This window comes from Elgaria multicarinata, chromosome 22 (assembly GCF_023053635.1).
Source record: "Elgaria multicarinata webbii isolate HBS135686 ecotype San Diego chromosome 22, rElgMul1.1.pri, whole genome shotgun sequence".
Lineage (NCBI taxonomy): Eukaryota > Metazoa > Chordata > Lepidosauria > Squamata > Anguidae > Elgaria > Elgaria multicarinata.
In genome coordinates, this window is record NC_086192.1 from 15,008,955 (window position 1) to 15,026,408 (window position 17,454).

Consider the following 17,454-nt stretch of genomic DNA (forward strand, 5'->3'; position numbering starts at 1 on the left):
TGCCAAGGCTTGTTACCTGGGATGCTATTTGAAAGTGCTACTGAGTGATTCAGTCCTGCTTACTACTGGGTAGACACGCAGGAGTCTTGTCCTTGTTACTTCTGAGTAGGGATGTCAGAGATACCTGCAGTGCAATCAAATGAGTTCAGATTTCTATGAATCCAAACCACGGATTCCACAGCGGACTGAGTTTTCCCGAATCACACAAATTCTGTGGACTTGTGCAAGTTTTTGTTTTTTGTTTAACTTTCTGGAATTTTACAGAAATGTAGCTATAGAAAGCAGCAGCAGCAGCAGCAGCACATCTCCCACAAGCTAAAAGATTAAAATCCACGTTGGGGCGATTGTCACATCCTTGCAAATGCAAATTTGCGCAACTGCAAATTTTCAGAAATGCAAATTTGCGCAACTGCAAATTTCCACAAATGCAAATTTGCGCAACTGCAAATTTCCGCAAATGCAAATGTGCACAACTGCAAATTTTCAGAAATGCAAATTTGCGCAACTGCAAATTTCCACAAATGCAAATTTGCACAACTGCAAATTTCCACAAATGCAAATTAGTGCAAATTCAGCAAATTGGAGGGGGGGAAACTGATTTTCCCAGTGCTCAGCCAGTGGAACAAAAAGGCACCTGACAATCCGCGAAACACAGATGGAATGGATTTTACAAAATCTCTACATCCCTCCTTCTGAGTAGCCTTAAAATGGTGATCATCACCACGTTAGCCCCGCCCAATCTGCCTTTGGCCACGCCCACAGACGGAACGCGGCCCCTGAAACTTTCCCTATTGTGCAATTTGGCCGTTGGGCTGTAAAAAATGTTCCCTGTTCCTGCTATACACACTTACCTGTACAGCCGTGGACGTGGCCTTCAGGGTACCTGAAGACGATTCCCCTCCAGGCCTTTCCTGTGTTGTGGGGTTGGGAATCGCAGTTGACTTGGCAGGTTGCAGGCTGCTCCCGGACTTCGTCTAGTCCACGAGTACAAAATGGGTGTGGAGAAGGGGGCGGGTGTTCACGAAAGCTCCTGCTCTTCCCTGCTCTGGGAGTTTCCCTCTTCCCTCCTCCTGGGTGTTTCCTCGATGGTATAAATCAAGGAGGCATTGACCCATCGATTCCCGCGGCTGGGGAGCCCTCCTCCGTGAGCAGAGCGAGCAGCGCCCGGCTCCATTTTCCAGGCCCATAAGTCAGAGTTAATGAGCTGCAGAAGCCACGGAAGCCGAGCGAATCGCCCAATAAATACTCGTCTTGGCCTCTGAAGTCAATCAGGAAGGAAAACCAAGCAGGCCTTTTGTCAAGGAGGCCAAATGCAAGGGATGAAAAGAAACGCTCTGGGAGGGCGCGTCTTTGGCCCCGTCAATATTTCCTTCCGTGCCTCCCGGTGTTATGGACTCCTTTCCCTTTCCCTTTCCCGCTCTCCTTTGGGCCTTCTGCTCAGACTGGAGCTGCCTCTCTCTGTTGCGTTGAGGTCCAGTTGGGCACCTGTTCAAGGCCCATACCCCAGCAGAAATCCGCTTACAAGAAGTTGCTGCTGCTCCTCCTCTTCTAGGGTGACCCTATGGAAAGGAGGACTGGGCTCCTGCATCTTTAACAGTTGCACAGAAAAGGGCATTTCAGCAAGTGTCCTTTGCATGCATGCAGCACCTGGTGAATCCCCTCTTCATCATAACAGATAAAGCTACAAGAATCCTGATTCTTTTGTATCTGGCCAAGAGGGCAGGGCTCCTGCAGCTTTAACTATTGTGATGATGAAAAAGTAATTTCACCAGGTGCTGCAGGCATACAAACGACACCTGCTGAAAGGCCCTTTTCTATGTAACTGTTAAAGACACAAGAGCCCTGTCCTCCTTTCCATAGGGCCACCCTATACCTCTTCCCCACTGCTTGTCCCCCTGCCGCAAGATGTGCTGATGGCCACCAATTTGGATGGCTTTAAAAGGGGGGTTGGTCACGTGGCTGAGTGCCTTAGCACCCGTGTTGTTTCGTGACATTGTCAACCACTGCCTCCTATTGCACTGTAAGATTTGTCAATTCACATATGCCTCCATTGCATCACATCTACTTTGGCCCTGGGGTTCTGGGGCTGGTCAGGGGTTGCTTGAACCTCCGTAATGTGGCTGATGTCCTGGTCCAAGATCCAACGAAGATTGTCCACCATTTATAAAACAAGGGCGGGCAATTTGGGCAGGGCAAAGCAATGGTTGTTCCTAACTTTCTCCCCCCTGTTCTAATCTGTTGAGGCAGGTATTCCGAAGAGGAGATCCGGCAGAAAGTTGGGACGTTCCGCCAAATGTTGATGGAGAAAGAAGGGGTACTCACTCGCGAAGACCAGCATGGACGGCATATGTGAGTACCGAGAGATCTCTGCATGGGTGGGATCTGGCCCCGTTGGTAGGCGTCAGGGGTTGCTGCTCTTTCTAAACTGGAAGTCTGGCATTAGGATGGCAGAGAAATCCGGAGCGGATCTAAATGCGTTTTGATTTCTATGAATCCAAGCTGAGGATTCCGCAGACTCATTTAGGACTGAGTCAAAATCCCTCGCCTTCTATAAGTGATAGGGCTGAGCAGGGCCTGGAAGCCCTGTATCAACATCAGTAATAGTGATGTTTATCGTGGGTGCGGTGGGCTTGCCTTTTGAGTGCTCCCCTCCACACACACACATACATGCCACACGAGAGGCCTTCAAGAGGCAGCTGGACAGCCATCTGTCAGGGATGTTTTAGGGTGGATTCCTGCATTGAGCAGGGGGTTGGACTCGATGGCCTTGTAGGCCCCTTCCAACTCTGCTATTCTATGATTCTATGAAGTGCAGGACACGGAATAAAGGGCTCAAGTGACAGAAAGCCAGATTCCGGCTGGACATCAGGAAAAACATCCTGACTATTAGAGCAGTACGACAATGGAATCCGTTACCTAGGGAGGTTGTGGGCTCTCCCACACTAGAGGCCTTCAAGAGGCAGCTGGACAACCCTCTGTCGGGTATACTTTAAGGTGGATTCCTGCATTGAGCCGGGGGTTGGACTCGATGGCCTTAGAGGCCCCTTCCGACTCTACTATTCTATGATTCTATGATCCACTTCAGAAAACTGTCACATTAGGGAGAAAACTCAGCTCTGAGCTGCTAAGTTTCTCCATGCAAGGAGTTGGGCGAAAACTAGGTTCCTTTCTGTTCTGGTTTTTTTGTTTTGTTTTGTTTTTTGAGTTTTTGAGGATTTGCGCTACTGACCAGCTTTTTCTGAGTCACGTGGCTCTGGTTTTGGTGGGGCTGTGGATCCATTCTGCTTTCCAGCCAGAACTCTAAAGCCGCTCTCCACGGTGCTGAACCTGAACCCCAAACTGGACTCAGCGCCACGAATAGCTCCTCTGTGGTTCTGTCAAATCGCCACCAAATTTGTCACCCAAGACCCAGAAGACCATCCAGCCATTTGAGCTCAGAGGCTTCCTTCCTTCCTGCTTCAGAGGCCTGCTCCGTTGATAACGCTTCTCAATTTTCCTGGATTGTCAGTGATTTAGCTGCAGCCCAGCGAGAAAACTGCATGTTATAATTCATCAGCAAGGGGGGAGGGATGGAGGAGCGAGAAACCAGGTCACTCAGGACAGGAATAGACCGTGCTGAGTCACTGAATGTAAATGCTTCCTTGGGCCAAGGAACTGGGGCTCAGAACCTGTGAAAAGCGGGCTCAGAACCTGTGAAAAGCAGGCAAAAATAGACAGGGCAGGAATAACAGCTGTAGAAGGGACGCTGAGCCCAAAGACTTGAAATTTTTTGTGGGGGGCAGGGGAGAGCAAATGAGGACATAATATGTAGGGTAAATACTAGGGATGTGCAAAGTGGGTCTTCTCCACCTCGAAATTTGAGCCAGAGCCCTGTTGAGGTGATTCGCTGCTTCCCTTATTCTGCCCCATCGGATTAACCGTTGGAGAACCGCCCCTTTTCGGATAACTGCTCTGATCAACGGAAATTAATCAAATGCTCACAGCTCCCTCATTTTTAAAGATAAAGACGTAAAACTTGGCACAGTGATATCTCTTAAAGAGGACTTTAGCCCTGCCAAGTTTGAGTCAGATTGGTTCAGGCTTTGATTTTTCGGAAGTCTTAAAATGGAAATTAACAAAAACGCTTCCATTTGTGTAATTTGTACAGATAAAGAGATGAAACCTGGCAAGGTGATATCTCTTGAGGAGGGCTTTAGTGAGTTTGAATCGGATCCATTCACTGACACAGACACACAGCATTGACACCTGAAAAACAGTCAGATAATTTTGCAAGCTCCGTTCGGGCACGCCTCCGCTCTGATATTAATCGATGGGTTTGGAAGCGGCCAATCTCTGCTCCAGAAGATCGAATGCTCTGTGGATGTTCACGGTTACGCGTACTTTCCCATGTTGTGTGCATTTTGGCGCATGTTTGTTTTTGGGTGGAGAACTCAACATTCGGTGCTATATTTCGGTGGAACAATTCTGTTCTGGTCAAATTTGCGAAGTTTATGTAAAAATTGGACAAAAAGATTTCTCACCTCTCCCTAGACAGTTCACACCCTTAAAACATTTGTAGATTATTTCTTGTGCCTCTTCCGTGCAATGTCTTTCTTGGCCATTACTGTTCATGCCAGGAGCATTGCTAAGAGTTCTTGAAAGATCTGGGGCCCAGGTCCATGGGGGGGGGTGAGTCTTAATATCTCCTAGTGGCTGCAAGGCTGCTGAGGTCAGAGAGAAGATACAGGGAGATGAGGTCATTGGGGCATCTCAGAAGAGCACAGTTCAAAAGATGCAGGGCACATTGCCCCGGTGTGCTCTTAACAATAAAAAATGCCCATGGTCCATGTGCGTCTATAGATAAGCAGGGGCTCTGTAGTCAAGATTAATTCTTTCTGCTTTCCCCCTCTTCAAATGTTTAACTTCCAGGGGGAGGTGGCTGAAAATTGGGGGGAAAGGGTTCCCTCAAATTTGTGGCTATGTACACTCTTTCCAACAGATCTGTTTTTAAATTTATTTATTTATTTTTGCATTTATATCCCTCCTTTTTTCCTCCAAGGTGGCATACATAATCCTCCTCTTCCTCCTCCTCCTCTCCACATTATCCTCACAACAACAACCCTGTGAGGTGGGTTGGGCTGAGAGTCCGTGACTGGCCCAAAGTCACCCAGTGGGTTTCCACGGCCGAGTGGGGACTCCACCCTAGCTCTGATTCACAGTTTGTACTCAGCGATAGATACTCAAACCCAAATGAAACATTGTCTGTCTGCTAGTAACCGGGTGTTTGAAATGGCTGAGTTTCCACACAATATACACAGAAGTAGAATCTCAGAAAAGATGGTGGATCTGTTTGCCTGCTTATTATACACACGACGGAACAAACGTTTTATGGGCAAACATTTCTGGTGTGAAAAGGGTACTTGGGCGAGATCCCAATGTCCCCAAATAAGTGCTGCACTTATTCTTGGCCGTTGCTTTGCTACATTCTATGTTTTTGCTGGGGTTACAACCAACCAGGGATCACGGCATTGCAGTACCAGATGTGGGTATATGGCAACGTTACAAATGCAAGGAGCTGAATCCTATCCCCAAAAGATGTCCTTGGAGAGCTTCTTTAGAGTTCTGGCTGAAACACAGAATGGATTCACAGCCCCGCCAAAATCAGATCCGCCAGCCTCCACTGCCACAAATCCAAATCCAAAGGAGGGCATTGCTTTCTGCCATTGCTCTCAATGGGTGAACATTTTACCGTTGCACAGCCGCCTACCCCAAATATTGCTAGAGTGATGGAGGGGCAGGGGGCGCATGTATTTCAGAGTGTGGATTTTTTGTGACACGCAAGTCCCCCTATTTTGTACAACTATCCAGATTCAAAGGACTAAGGAAAAAGACAATTTTAACAAAGTTTTATCACATGCATACAATTCAACAACTGAATTAAACAATTAAAATGCACCGGCATCTACTGTATACATCTGACTGAATTAATGTTATACAAGAATACCAAAAGAGAAATTAAAAAAGCAGGTCAAATGCGTTTCGACGCCGGGGTGTCTTCTTCAGTGACCCCAGGCTTCACAGAGCTCCTGTAAAATGTACTTGTACTGGCTGACTTAATCGAAAAGCCCTGAATTGGGAAGCCAGTATCACTCCGTCTACCCAACAGAGCAAGCCTCAGTCTGTCTGCTGCTGACTGCGTTACTCACTTAGAGCAGCCTTTGGTATTCTTGTATAACATCAATGCAATCAGATGTATACAGTAGATGCCAGTGCACTTTAATCGTTTCATTGTTTAATTCGGTTGTTGAATTGTATTCATGTGATAAAACTTTGCTAAAATTGTCTTTTCCCTTAACCCTTTGAATCTAGATAGTTGTACATTTTGTTAAGGACAACACTCTTTCTTTTTACACTGCCTATTTTGTACTCCAAGATGCCTAGACGAAACCACAAATACACTTTCCCCGACGACAGCCCAGCTCCCTCCCGGCCCGCTGATGTCTCTCTTGTATTTTCTGAGCCAAAACACCCTGGGGTTCATTTCCTTTAAAGTAGCCAATTATTCACTCGGCTTGTAATTGGGTTAAAATCCCTGAGCGATGAGATTAACGCCTCTTGGGCGGTGTCTACTGAGTGATATTGCCTCGTGCTGTGATTCCCCCCTCCGGATTTCTTCCGAGGGAAACCAGACAAATTGGGAGGAGGACTCTCTCTCTCTCTAAAAAAAGAAAAAGCATGATTCTCTCTCAGGTCCATGGTGGGGTTTTTCTGGGGGAGGGAGTTACGTACGGGAGTTACGCCGCCACAGGCTTTTGTGTTCCTGAAAGCATTGGGCAAATTGCATTTAATGAATGCACCACGTCCCCACTAATCCAATCCAGAAATAATTTGAGAAAACTCAGATTGACGTCCTACATGCAGAAAAAATAATAATCTAGGCCTTGAATGATTATTTACAGTGCAACCCTGTCTACAGAGAAATACGTCCTGCAACTCCCAGTGTGGCACGGTGACAGTGGTATTGCCTCTTTCATAGAATCATAGAATAGCAGAGTTGGAAGGGGCCTACAAGGCCATTGAGTCCAACCCCCTGCTCAATGCAGGAATCCACCCTAAAGCATCCCTGACAGAGGGTTGTCTAGCTGCCTCTTGAAGGCCTCTAGTGTGGGAAAGCCCACAACCTCCCTAGGTAACTGATTCCATTGTCGTGCTGCTCTAACAGTCAGGAAGTTTTTCCTGATGTCCAGCCGGAATCTGGCTTCCTTTGACTTGAGCCCGTTATTCCATGTCCTGCACTCTGGGAGGATCGAGAAGAGATCCTGGCCCTCCTCTGTGTGACAACCTTTCAAGTCTTCGAAGGGTCAATAGACCGTTTACACCCGTCGTGTTGCATAAACGGGCCTCTTTACGTAAACGTAGGAGCATGGCACAGCATGGCAGGGGTGAATTCAGCCATCGCTAGTTCCATGCCCAGCCATGCCCACCACGGCAGCCATTTTATGAATAGACAAGGCACCCCCATGGCAGCCATTTTGTGAAAATGCCCATGACTTCTCTCTCTCTCTCTCTTCATCTGCTTCTCTTTTTCTTCTACTTCTTCCTTGGACAGAGTGATAGAAAACCACCATATGGTGGATGGAGAAGAGTATACAGTGCAATACGCAGAGTACCGGGAGGGCTGCCCCCTGCAGTGTGACTGTGGAACTGACTGCTACCAAGATGACAGCAGTCACCGAGAATACAGGTGAGCTTCAGGACTACCTGTTGGTGGGCTTAACAGTCGGTGGAATATTACTCAAGTGCAGCTATCGATTTTCATGTCCGGCTTTTCCCGGTCCTCTCTTGGGTGTACCAGTCTCTTGGCAAAATCTCATCCAGCCTTCCCCAACCTGGAATCCTCCAGATGTATATCCCAGCATGCTCCATGTGGGTTGATCAGGATCCATCCGCAGGGTCCATCTGCAACCGGATCAAATGATCAACCTTTTTCTGTACCATTTCAGGCAGCGACTGGAAAATGACTCGCTAGGATGCTTCTCTGCCAACCCCTCCCCCGCAAATTGTGCTCCTTGCATGTGGAAAGGTAGCAAGTCAGAGACGAAGGGCTCAGCGAGGTCACCTTCTCTCTGGCATCTTGTTGTCCATTGTTGTGATTACCTGAGGCTCAAAGGGGAAGCTAATTTCATCTGACAGGGTCAGGTCTGTGCATCAAGAACTAATCTATCTAGAACGGTTTGGTCAAGGCAGGCGAGGTTGTGTCAGGTGGGCAGGGTCCAGTCAAGGTAATTGCATTAAGGACAGCAAGCTAACTAAAGGCAAAACCCCTACTGGATAAAAGATAGCTGCAACAGGACCACAAACAGCTCAGATTGAGCTTTACTGGCTGGAACTCTCCCCTAGTAGAAATACAGGAGGATGTTGTCTCAGCAGCAAGCTAGAACCAACAGAAACCTTATGCAGGCAGCCACAGTCTGTAGTGTGATCAGCTCCATCCTCTCAGCTTGACTCGCTGCAGACCAAATTAGGCCAACTGACAAAAGATGAGCCAAAATTCGGGGGAGGGGGGCAAGCTGACAAAATCCCATCATGCTCCACCCTCAAATGGATTCCTTCCTCTTACCGTAGACAGAGAGTCATTTTATGACTTGGTTATCCAGTTCCATGTTCTTCATTTTTGAGGACCAATCATTTACGTAATGAGTTAACCCCTGCATGTAGACATCTAGCAGGTCAGGGAGAAGACTAGTCTAGTTTAGTACAACCATTCTTCCTGTTATGCTAATTTTCGGGAGGTGGGGTTGGTACGAAGGAGCATTTCACCCTGTGACTCCAAGCTACCGCCTGAAGCAGTACAGCCCAGGATGCAGGTTTTCCTCCTCATCTGCCCTCTGTGAGGACTAGATGCATGAAGAACATTTTAAGAAGGACGCTGATCCTGATCGCTCTCTCCTTCTTCTCCCACAGGCTGAAGAGGCGGTCCAGCAGCTCCACCTCTCCCCCGCCCAAGAAGAAGAAGAAAAAGAAATCGGGTCACCGCCGGAGCCGGTGAGTTGCCCAAATGGAACAGCTGTTTGGTGGGGGCAGAGGAAGGGGGACACGTCAATCCAGATGTGTTGCTAGGTCTTCACCCAATCCAAAAATGTTCTTTGTGGGGAGGGAACGTGTAATAGGCAAGGGCCATCGCCACAGTTCCACCGAGCATACAGCTACTGGTTGGAAGTGAAATAAATTGGTGTTGAGCTGTGTCAGCACCGAATGGAAATTTGACAACGGGGAAGATAATTATATTCAACTTTGGGTGGCTTTCCCTCGTCTGGGGCCTTCCAGGTGTCTTAGAGGAGAATCCAACGTAAGTCCTACATAGAGTAGACCCAGTGACATGAATGGCTGCTTTGCTACTCATAAGAACGAAAGAGGAGCCCTGCTGGATCAGACCAAGGGTCCATCTAGTCCAGCACTCTCGTCACAGAAGGCGATCCATGGCTGCTAGCCCTGATGGTTGTGTGCTATCTCCAGTATTTGAGGCAGTAAGCCTGTGTGCACCAGTTGCTGGGGAACATGGGCGGGAGGGTGCTGTTGCACCAGGTCCTGCTTGTTCATCCCTGGCCGATGGCTGGTGGGCCCCTGTGTGAACAGAGTGCTGGACTAGATGGAGCCTTGGCCTGAACCAGCCTGAGGGCTCTTCTTCCGTTCTTCTGTTCTCTATCCTGGGCCTTTATGAAGTAACCTGAGATAGCCTTAACTCTGGCCTTAAACTGTCAGGGTTGTTGGTGTGTGCGTGTGTGTGTGTTTATCATTGAATACACATTCCATTTGGTGACCCTGGGACCAGTCTTTCCAATTGATTTGACAACGCTCACCCCTTCCGGGAGGTCCTGGAGTGTCACCACTTCAGACTGAGTCCAGCACTCCCTGGCATCTTCTCAGCTCCATGACCGGCTCGTCTAGGACATGGCTATTTAGCACACTCATGGTCACAGGCGCTCTGCCACGGAACCATGAAAAGCTACGCTTCGGCCCCCCTCGCCTGTAGCTGACATGGGCTCCAGTATCACCTGCCCGAAGTGGAGACATCTGCGCACCCCATCATAGAGCCGTTGAGATGTGCTTCCATTGCTCTGCTGTGGAAATATCCCAGCCTTCCTAGGCTGAGTGAAGGAGGGGGGGGTCTCATTGGTGCAGTGCCATTCATCTCACACACTCCCCCCTGCCAGGTTTTAGATCTCCCCGCTAATAATTTTCTCCTTAGAGCACAGCGACCATTTTAATGAGCTTGGCTTTCTTAGGGCAGGCTAGAGAAAAACCCACGTTATGAGGAGGAAGAGGGGGCGTGTGTGTGTCAGGAAGCACACCTTGAAGTACGTGTGAGGAGGAACGCCAAGAATAACAACTAACCGGGTGTTTAACCCAACCAGATGTCTGTGTCTTGTGAACAGAGGCAGCGGCTCACACGGTAGCTGCAGAACCTGCAGTAAATTTGAGTTTGCCTTGGTGGGAGTTGCCTTGTTACATCTCTGTGCTGCCACCGGGTGGCAGTAAGCGCCCCGCCATTGCTTTATGGCTCCGTTTCATGCTCGCTGCAGCAGAGCATGGCGCCGGCTCTCTGCGCATGCAGGCAAACACAGCAGGATGCCTGCATCAAGCTTTTAAATATTTGAAGAGTGCTCTCATGTCTCCCCTCAATCGTCTCTTCTCCAGGCTAAACATGCCCAGTTCTTTCAGTCTCTCTTCATAGGGCTTTGTTTCCAGACCCCTGATCATCCTGGTTGCCCTCCTCTGAACACGCTCCAGCTTGTCTGCGTCCTTCTTGATTTGTGGAGCCCAGAACTGGACGCAATACTCTAGAGAAAGTCCATCTTTTCTGGCCCGTCTCTAATAAATGTTATCCACCACCACCCCCAATTTGGAAATGCCTATTTAGAACGGTGTTCTTCATGCTTCTAGAACAACATACGAACATCAGAAGAGCCCTGCTGGATCAGACCAAGGGTCCATCCAGTTCAGCACAATGCTCACACAGGGGCCAACCAGCTGTCAAACACGGACCCACAAGCAGGACACGGTGCAACACCCCATGTTCCCCAGCAACTGGTGTATATAGACTTACTGCCTATATAGGCTTACTGCCTTATAATGTTTTCCAGCCTGGATCCCTCCAGATGCCTTTGCTGTCCAGAGAATAGGGGGGTGTTCAAAGAGGCACTGTGTTTTTCATTTGTGCAGTGTTGTGAGTTATCACACATACGCCCAAACATATATGGATGTACAATAGATACCTGAAAAACAGCCGGATAATTACGGAGACTTTAGAAGCACCGATTGGGTGTGGTCTCCGCTCTGAGATTATTTGACGGGTTTGGAAGCGGCCAAACTCTGCCCTGGAAAATCAAATGTTGCATGGATGTTCGTGGTTGCCAGATAATTCCGGGGCAGAGTGCATACCCCTACTGTGTAGCCTAGGGATGGATAAATGTGTCTGGTCTGATGCCAATCAGTTCCTCATTTCCACAACATTAAGTTTGTTCCCGTCGCATTGTGAGAGCGGGAGAAAAACGTCTCCCTATCCACTATCCATCTTTATACCCTTCTATCGTTTGTCATGTTCCTTCCAGTCCCCCGTAACGTGACCATCCCAGCATTATCCCTCAGCCCACATGTTTCCTCATCAGCATTGTCCACAGGCTGCAAAACTTATTTTCGCCTCCATAGGGACTAGCAACTTGCTCGCAGACATTCCTCGCATACTGAACTAAACTCATTCATTCCGAGTTGGTTCCCAGCTCACACTGGGTGTCAAAACCCACAGCCTGTTGGTTGGGATTTCACCTCGCCCCCAGCAACATACATGTCCTTGGACGTCTGTCCAAAGGCCAGCCATAATCTCCAAAGCCCTCTGCTCTTTGTGAAGTGACCCTCCTTAACCCTGTTTTGTCTGTTTCCTGTCCTGCAACCTCAGCAAAAAAAGGAAACCTGGATCAGACCGCAGGTGAGTTGCCGTTTCTTATTTCAGCAGAATGTACATTTTTATCTCTGTGTAAAATGTACCTGCAAACATTCAGAGGTTGAGCTGGATTGCATGATCCAAATAGCTCACTGTAGATCAAGCCACGGTTTGTTGTAGTGTTTGCCACCATTATTATTATCAATAATAATAATATTTATATACGACCCCATAGCTGAAGCTCTCTGGGCGGTTTACATTTTGAACATGCAAGCCCTGGCCAGTGGCCATGATGGCTTGTTGTGCTGTGTGAACCCAGGCAGCAGGGCTTATGCAAGGGTTAAGCAACCTTCACATAACCCTAGGCTGAATGTGAGGATTCTAGGGTGGTTCTAGGCAGGTTCACATGACACGAAACACCATGGTGACTTCTGGCCCCAGCTGGCATATCCAAAATGTTGTCCAGCACGTGGTTCAGTGGCCAGGGTGGCTTCTTGTGATGAATGAGCCAGCCCAGAGAGAGATTCCTAGGCCTTATTCCTAGAGCATCCCAGGAAGTAGACAAGAAAGTTCAACCATTATTTCCTGGATGCTCTAGAAATTTGTCCGGCGAGGTGATGTTTGCCCTGTCCTGGACGGGGTTGCACTCTCCCTAAAGGATCGGGTCCGTAGTTTGGGGGTGCTCTTCGATCCAGAACTGTCACTTGAGGCACAGGTGAACTCAGTGGCAAAGAGCACCTTTTATCAGCTTAGGCTGATATACCAACTGCGCCCTTATCTGGACAGTGATAGCCTAGCTACAGTTATCCATGCTCTGATAACCTCTCGTTTGGATTACTGCAATGCGTTATACGTGGGGCTGCCTTTGAAAACGGTCCGGAAGCTTCAGCTGGTACAAAACAGGGCAGCCCGTTTACTAACAGGGACTGGCTGGCGAGATCACATTACGCCAGTCCTGTTACAACTTCATTGGCTGCCAGTCCAGGTCCGGGCCCGATTCAAAGTGCTGGTATTGACATTTAAAGCCCTAAACGGTTTGGGGCCAGGTTATTTGAAGGAACGCCTCCTCCCATATGTACCTACCCGGACCTTAAGATCATCTACAGGGGCCCTTCTCCGTGAGCCCCTGCCAAAGGAAGTGAGGCAGGTGGCTACTAGGAGGAGGGCTTTCTCCGCTGTGGCACCCCGGTTGTGGAATGAGCTCCCCAGAGAGGTCCGCCTGGCGCCTACACTGTACTCCTTTCGTCGCCAGCTGAAGACCTTTTTATTCACTCAGTATTTTAACACTTAATTTTAACTTAAATTTAAATTATACTGTTTTAACTCTGTATTTTAACCTTATATCAATTTTGCTGCGTGGTTTTATCCTGGTTGTGCTTTTTATATTGTATTTTGTATTTGTATTTTTAACTTGTTGGTTGTTTTATGATGATTTTAATTTTTGTGAACCGCCCAGAGAGCTTCGGCTATTGGGCGGTATAAAAATGTAATAAATAAATAAATAAATAAATAAATAAAAATAAATAAGGTTCCTGTTCTATGGCAGGAACCAAACGGGCTTTTCCTAGAACTTCCCCCATCTCATGTTTTGGCAGCAGCAGGTGCTGGGGTCACCTGAAAGGGATTTGGGGGGTGGTGGAAGATCTGCAGGTGTAGAAGAACTTCAGGTGTAAATCTTTGGGGTTCGCTTGAAGAAGTCCACAAACTAGTCCAGAGGAAGGCAACCTGGTATGCTCCTGAAGCATTGGACTACAACTCCCATCAATCCCAGCCAGCATGTCCCATGGTTGGGATATTATGGGTGTTGTAGTCCCCATAACATCAGGAGGGTGTTGTGGAGTCGATCAAAAGGCAACCGGGAATTATTTAAATATTTCACACAGGCCTTGGTTCCATATTGATCTGACTATGAGAAAAAAAGAGTCTACCAGCTCTGGTGCTAAGAAATGTCAAAAGAAATTTCTTTAATTTTATCCGAAATATAACAATTTAAAAATGTTCAAAACAACTTTCAACCAAACTTGTACAACACTCCACATTTCGGATCCGAAGATCCTTCGTCAGGAGCTGTACAACGAAATAAATTTGACTGCTGATGGAGGCAGAATGAATACCACTGCAGATTTGTAAAAAATATCTAGAAGGTTTTAAATTTATAATTACATCAAAAAGTAATTTATTTCGTTGTACAGCTCCTGATGAAGGATCTCCGGATCCGAAACGTTGAGCGTTGTACAAGTTTGGTTGAAAGTTGTTTTGAACATTTTTAAATTGTTATATTTTGGATAAAAATAAAGAAATTTCTTTTGACATTTCTTAGTTAGTAGACTCTTTTTCTCATAGTCTTTTCTGGTGCTTTCTCCCCCTCTTTTTACTCATCCATATAGATCTGAGCCATTTTGTTCATTTTCATTATCTTATCCCAGTTTAAGATGTCGAAGTTAAGACTGAGCAAGTGAGCATAACTCCCCCCACCCACAAATGTGGGAAGGCAGAGGATTTCAGAGACTTTCAGAGGGCAGGCAAAATGTGTATCCCTTTTGGATATTATTATTATTATTATTATTATTATTATTATTATTATTATTATTATTATTATTCCGCCTTTTGCCCAATACTGGGTCTCAAGGCGCCCTTACAAAATTTAAAACATATACATTTTAAAACCTAGGAAAAGAAATGTACAAAAATTAAAATAAAATACAATATTAAAACATTAAAGGTTTAAAATACAGGACAATTTTACAAGTCCTTAACATAGATGGAGGGCCAGATTATTCTCCAAAGGCCTGCCGGAACAAACAAGTTTTTGCCTGCTTCCGAAAGCCCATCAAGGAGGGAGCCAGGGAAGAGAAATCCAACGCCCTGGAGCAGCCACTGAGAAGGCCCTGTCCCGTGTTCCCACCAAGCGCGCCTGTGAAGATGGTGGGACTGAAATAAGGGCTTCCCCAGAAGATCTCAAAGCACAGGCAACCTCACACAGAGTATACGGTGTGCATCACATACAATGAAGTGGAAGAGGGTTTTTATGGCTTTGCTGTTTCCTTAACACAGAGCTCAGCTGCCATCCCAAACTTTGAAACTGGAGGTCAGACATAGCACTGTTTCCCAGGCATTTGGGTGTGTGTGGAAATTGCTGTCCCCATGGGCAGAAAAACACCCCCTTGGCTAATCCTTTCCATTTTGACTAACTGGGGATTCTTGTTTGCTGTACAGTGGGGATAGCTCTTCCCCCATCCGGAAGGAGAAGAAGAAGAAGGCTGGGAAAAAGCATCGAAGAGACAGGTAACCAGCCATGCCTCTCCTTTCAATGCTCTTCAACATATCAATTCTCTCCCTTTGCCTCTCTTTTCTGCCTCTCCCTTAACCTGGACAACTTCCCTTTAGTGAGGGAAGCCTCAAAAGCTGCATTCTCCAGCTGGAATCCCTTTTGGACTGCAACTCAGGGATGATGGGAACTGTAGTCCCAAAACATTTAAAGAGTGTGCCAGGCAACGGAAGGCTGCTGTAGCTCTGGGGTGAAGCACATGCTTGGCATCTAAAAAGTCCCGTGTTCCAGTGGAGGCTGGTGGCTCCGATTTGAGCGGGGCAACGAATCCACTCAGGGTTTCAATTGGAACCGTCCGGAACCCCAAAGGAGTTCCGTCTGAGTTCCGAATGAAGCCCAGAGCAGATTCCCACTCAATTAGGAGCCACCAGCCTTTACTGCCGGCTACCCTTTTTGTCATGACCACTTTAAAAGCATCTCAGACAGCAGGCCTGGATGAGATTTCGCTCCCTGCTGGCACGTGGACAAGACCCCCTCAACGGGGCCCTGGCTTGACAACTCCGTGGACTTGTCAGGCCCTTGATCTCTCCACCCCTTCTGCATGCAAAGCAGGGATCCACCACTGAACTATGTCTCGTCCCCTAAAACTAAAGTCGGGTTCTGGTCCTCATTGTTGACCAGAGCCCAAAATGGTTCTCTCTCTCTCTCTCCCCATTTGTCTTTTTAAACCTCCCTGCACCACGATCCCCCCGTATCGCGCTGCTCCACTCAGCACCACCACCACATCCCAGCGTTCCTGGCTCCTTGACATGGCAACAGCTCAGCAAGGTGGCTTCTCCCGCCCCTTGCCTTTTGGAGAACTGGTGTATCGGGGGTACTCCTGGGCCCTTGAGGCTATTCTCCTGACCTCAGGAATGAAGGGAGGGGCCTCAGAGAGAGAGGGGGAGGGGCCTGGGCAGGGAAGCCTCGCTAAGCCATGAGCTGCCCACGTGGAGGACACGCCCTGTGCCTGCTGTGGATTGACCGGTTGATGGAATGGCCAATGAAAGCACCTTGATTGCTGGCGTTTGTAAAGATGTCCCATGGCAGGGCCGGGAATGGCTGCTGTATCAGGGTGTGCCTGCGAATCTGAAGGACTGCAGACAGAGTAGTCCTGCCTGGCGTGCCCCAGATGGGTTTTGCCCTACAACTCCCTGGGAGAATCCACAACAATGCACCTTTTCCTGAGCAAAGACCCTGTGTCGATTTGGGGTGCTGGAAGGCCGGGGGGGGGCTCTTATATTTTAGGAACCCCTGAGAAGCGATAGTGGATTTCTGCATTGGGGTGGATTGTAGCTCAGCGGTAGACCGCACCCATTGCTAGCAGAAGGTCCCACGCTCAAATCCTCCTCCCCTTTTGCTGGGCATCTCCAGTTAAAAGGATCAAGAACCCGACATCTTGAAAGACCTTTCTCTCCTGGGGCCCAGTTGGTGTGGACCAGCTTAGCACCCTCAACATGTGTTGTACCATAACACCCATCATCTTCAGCCTGCAGTGACCCATTTAGGTTGATGGTGACTGCAAGACCACATGACTGGAGGGGGCCCAAGAGGGGAAGGAATGGGCAGCAATGTGGGGCCAGGTGGTGCAACTGGTTCCCAGTTTCCGTTGCGTGCAGAACTCTTTCTAGGATCAGTGGGGGTGAGCCAGCCTCCCCGGAGTGTTGGGCTGTGGAGGCAGGCTTCACCCCCCACTGCAACATTATCCCAAAGGGCAGTGGTGTAGGAACTCAGGGCTAAATCAAGCCCTCCGTGGATGTCACTCTGGCCCTCCTGGCCATGTCTCTGCCCCCACCCAGGGGAGGCTAGCGGCTCCCGTTTTGGTGGAGTGGAAATTCCATTCTTCTTTTTAGTTACAAGCAGCCAGAAGTCTAAAGGAGCTGTCCAAGGTGCTAGAACCGGGATGGAGGTGGGGTTCAGCACCTTGGATAGCTCCTTTGTAGTTCTGACTAAAACCCGGATTCACTGCCCCACTGACATCGGAGCCATCCACCTCCACTGCAGGGGAAAAGGTAAAAAGGAAATGGCTTTTAGATAGATCTATAGATATCTGGCAGTGCGTTCCACTCCTCTTTAACCATCTCAACCAATGTCTCCCTGCTTCCCTCCCTCTCTTTTGTTTTCCTCTCGGTGGTCCACCAGGTCTGCATCCGGATCACGGAAGAAGAGGAGGCACAGGTGAGGGCTAACGGTGTGGGACCTTCCACCCCCTTCCACTTCCACGCAC

At 48.2% G+C, this 17,454-nt stretch overlaps 1 protein-coding gene across 1 annotated transcript in view; it reads left to right on the plus strand.

Annotated features, from left to right (window-relative positions):
- SRRM3 (serine/arginine repetitive matrix 3) overlaps positions 1–17,454 on the plus strand; it is a 54,912-nt gene that overhangs the window by 9,828 nt on the left and 27,630 nt on the right. Inside the window, exons 2-7 of the mRNA XM_063146526.1 lie at positions 2,248–2,349; positions 7,589–7,723; positions 8,944–9,024; positions 11,936–11,965; positions 15,137–15,205; positions 17,370–17,405. Of these exons, the coding sequence (XP_063002596.1) occupies positions 2,248–2,349; positions 7,589–7,723; positions 8,944–9,024; positions 11,936–11,965; positions 15,137–15,205; positions 17,370–17,405 (453 nt within the window). The remainder of the gene's footprint in view (positions 1–2,247; positions 2,350–7,588; positions 7,724–8,943; positions 9,025–11,935; positions 11,966–15,136; positions 15,206–17,369; positions 17,406–17,454) is intronic.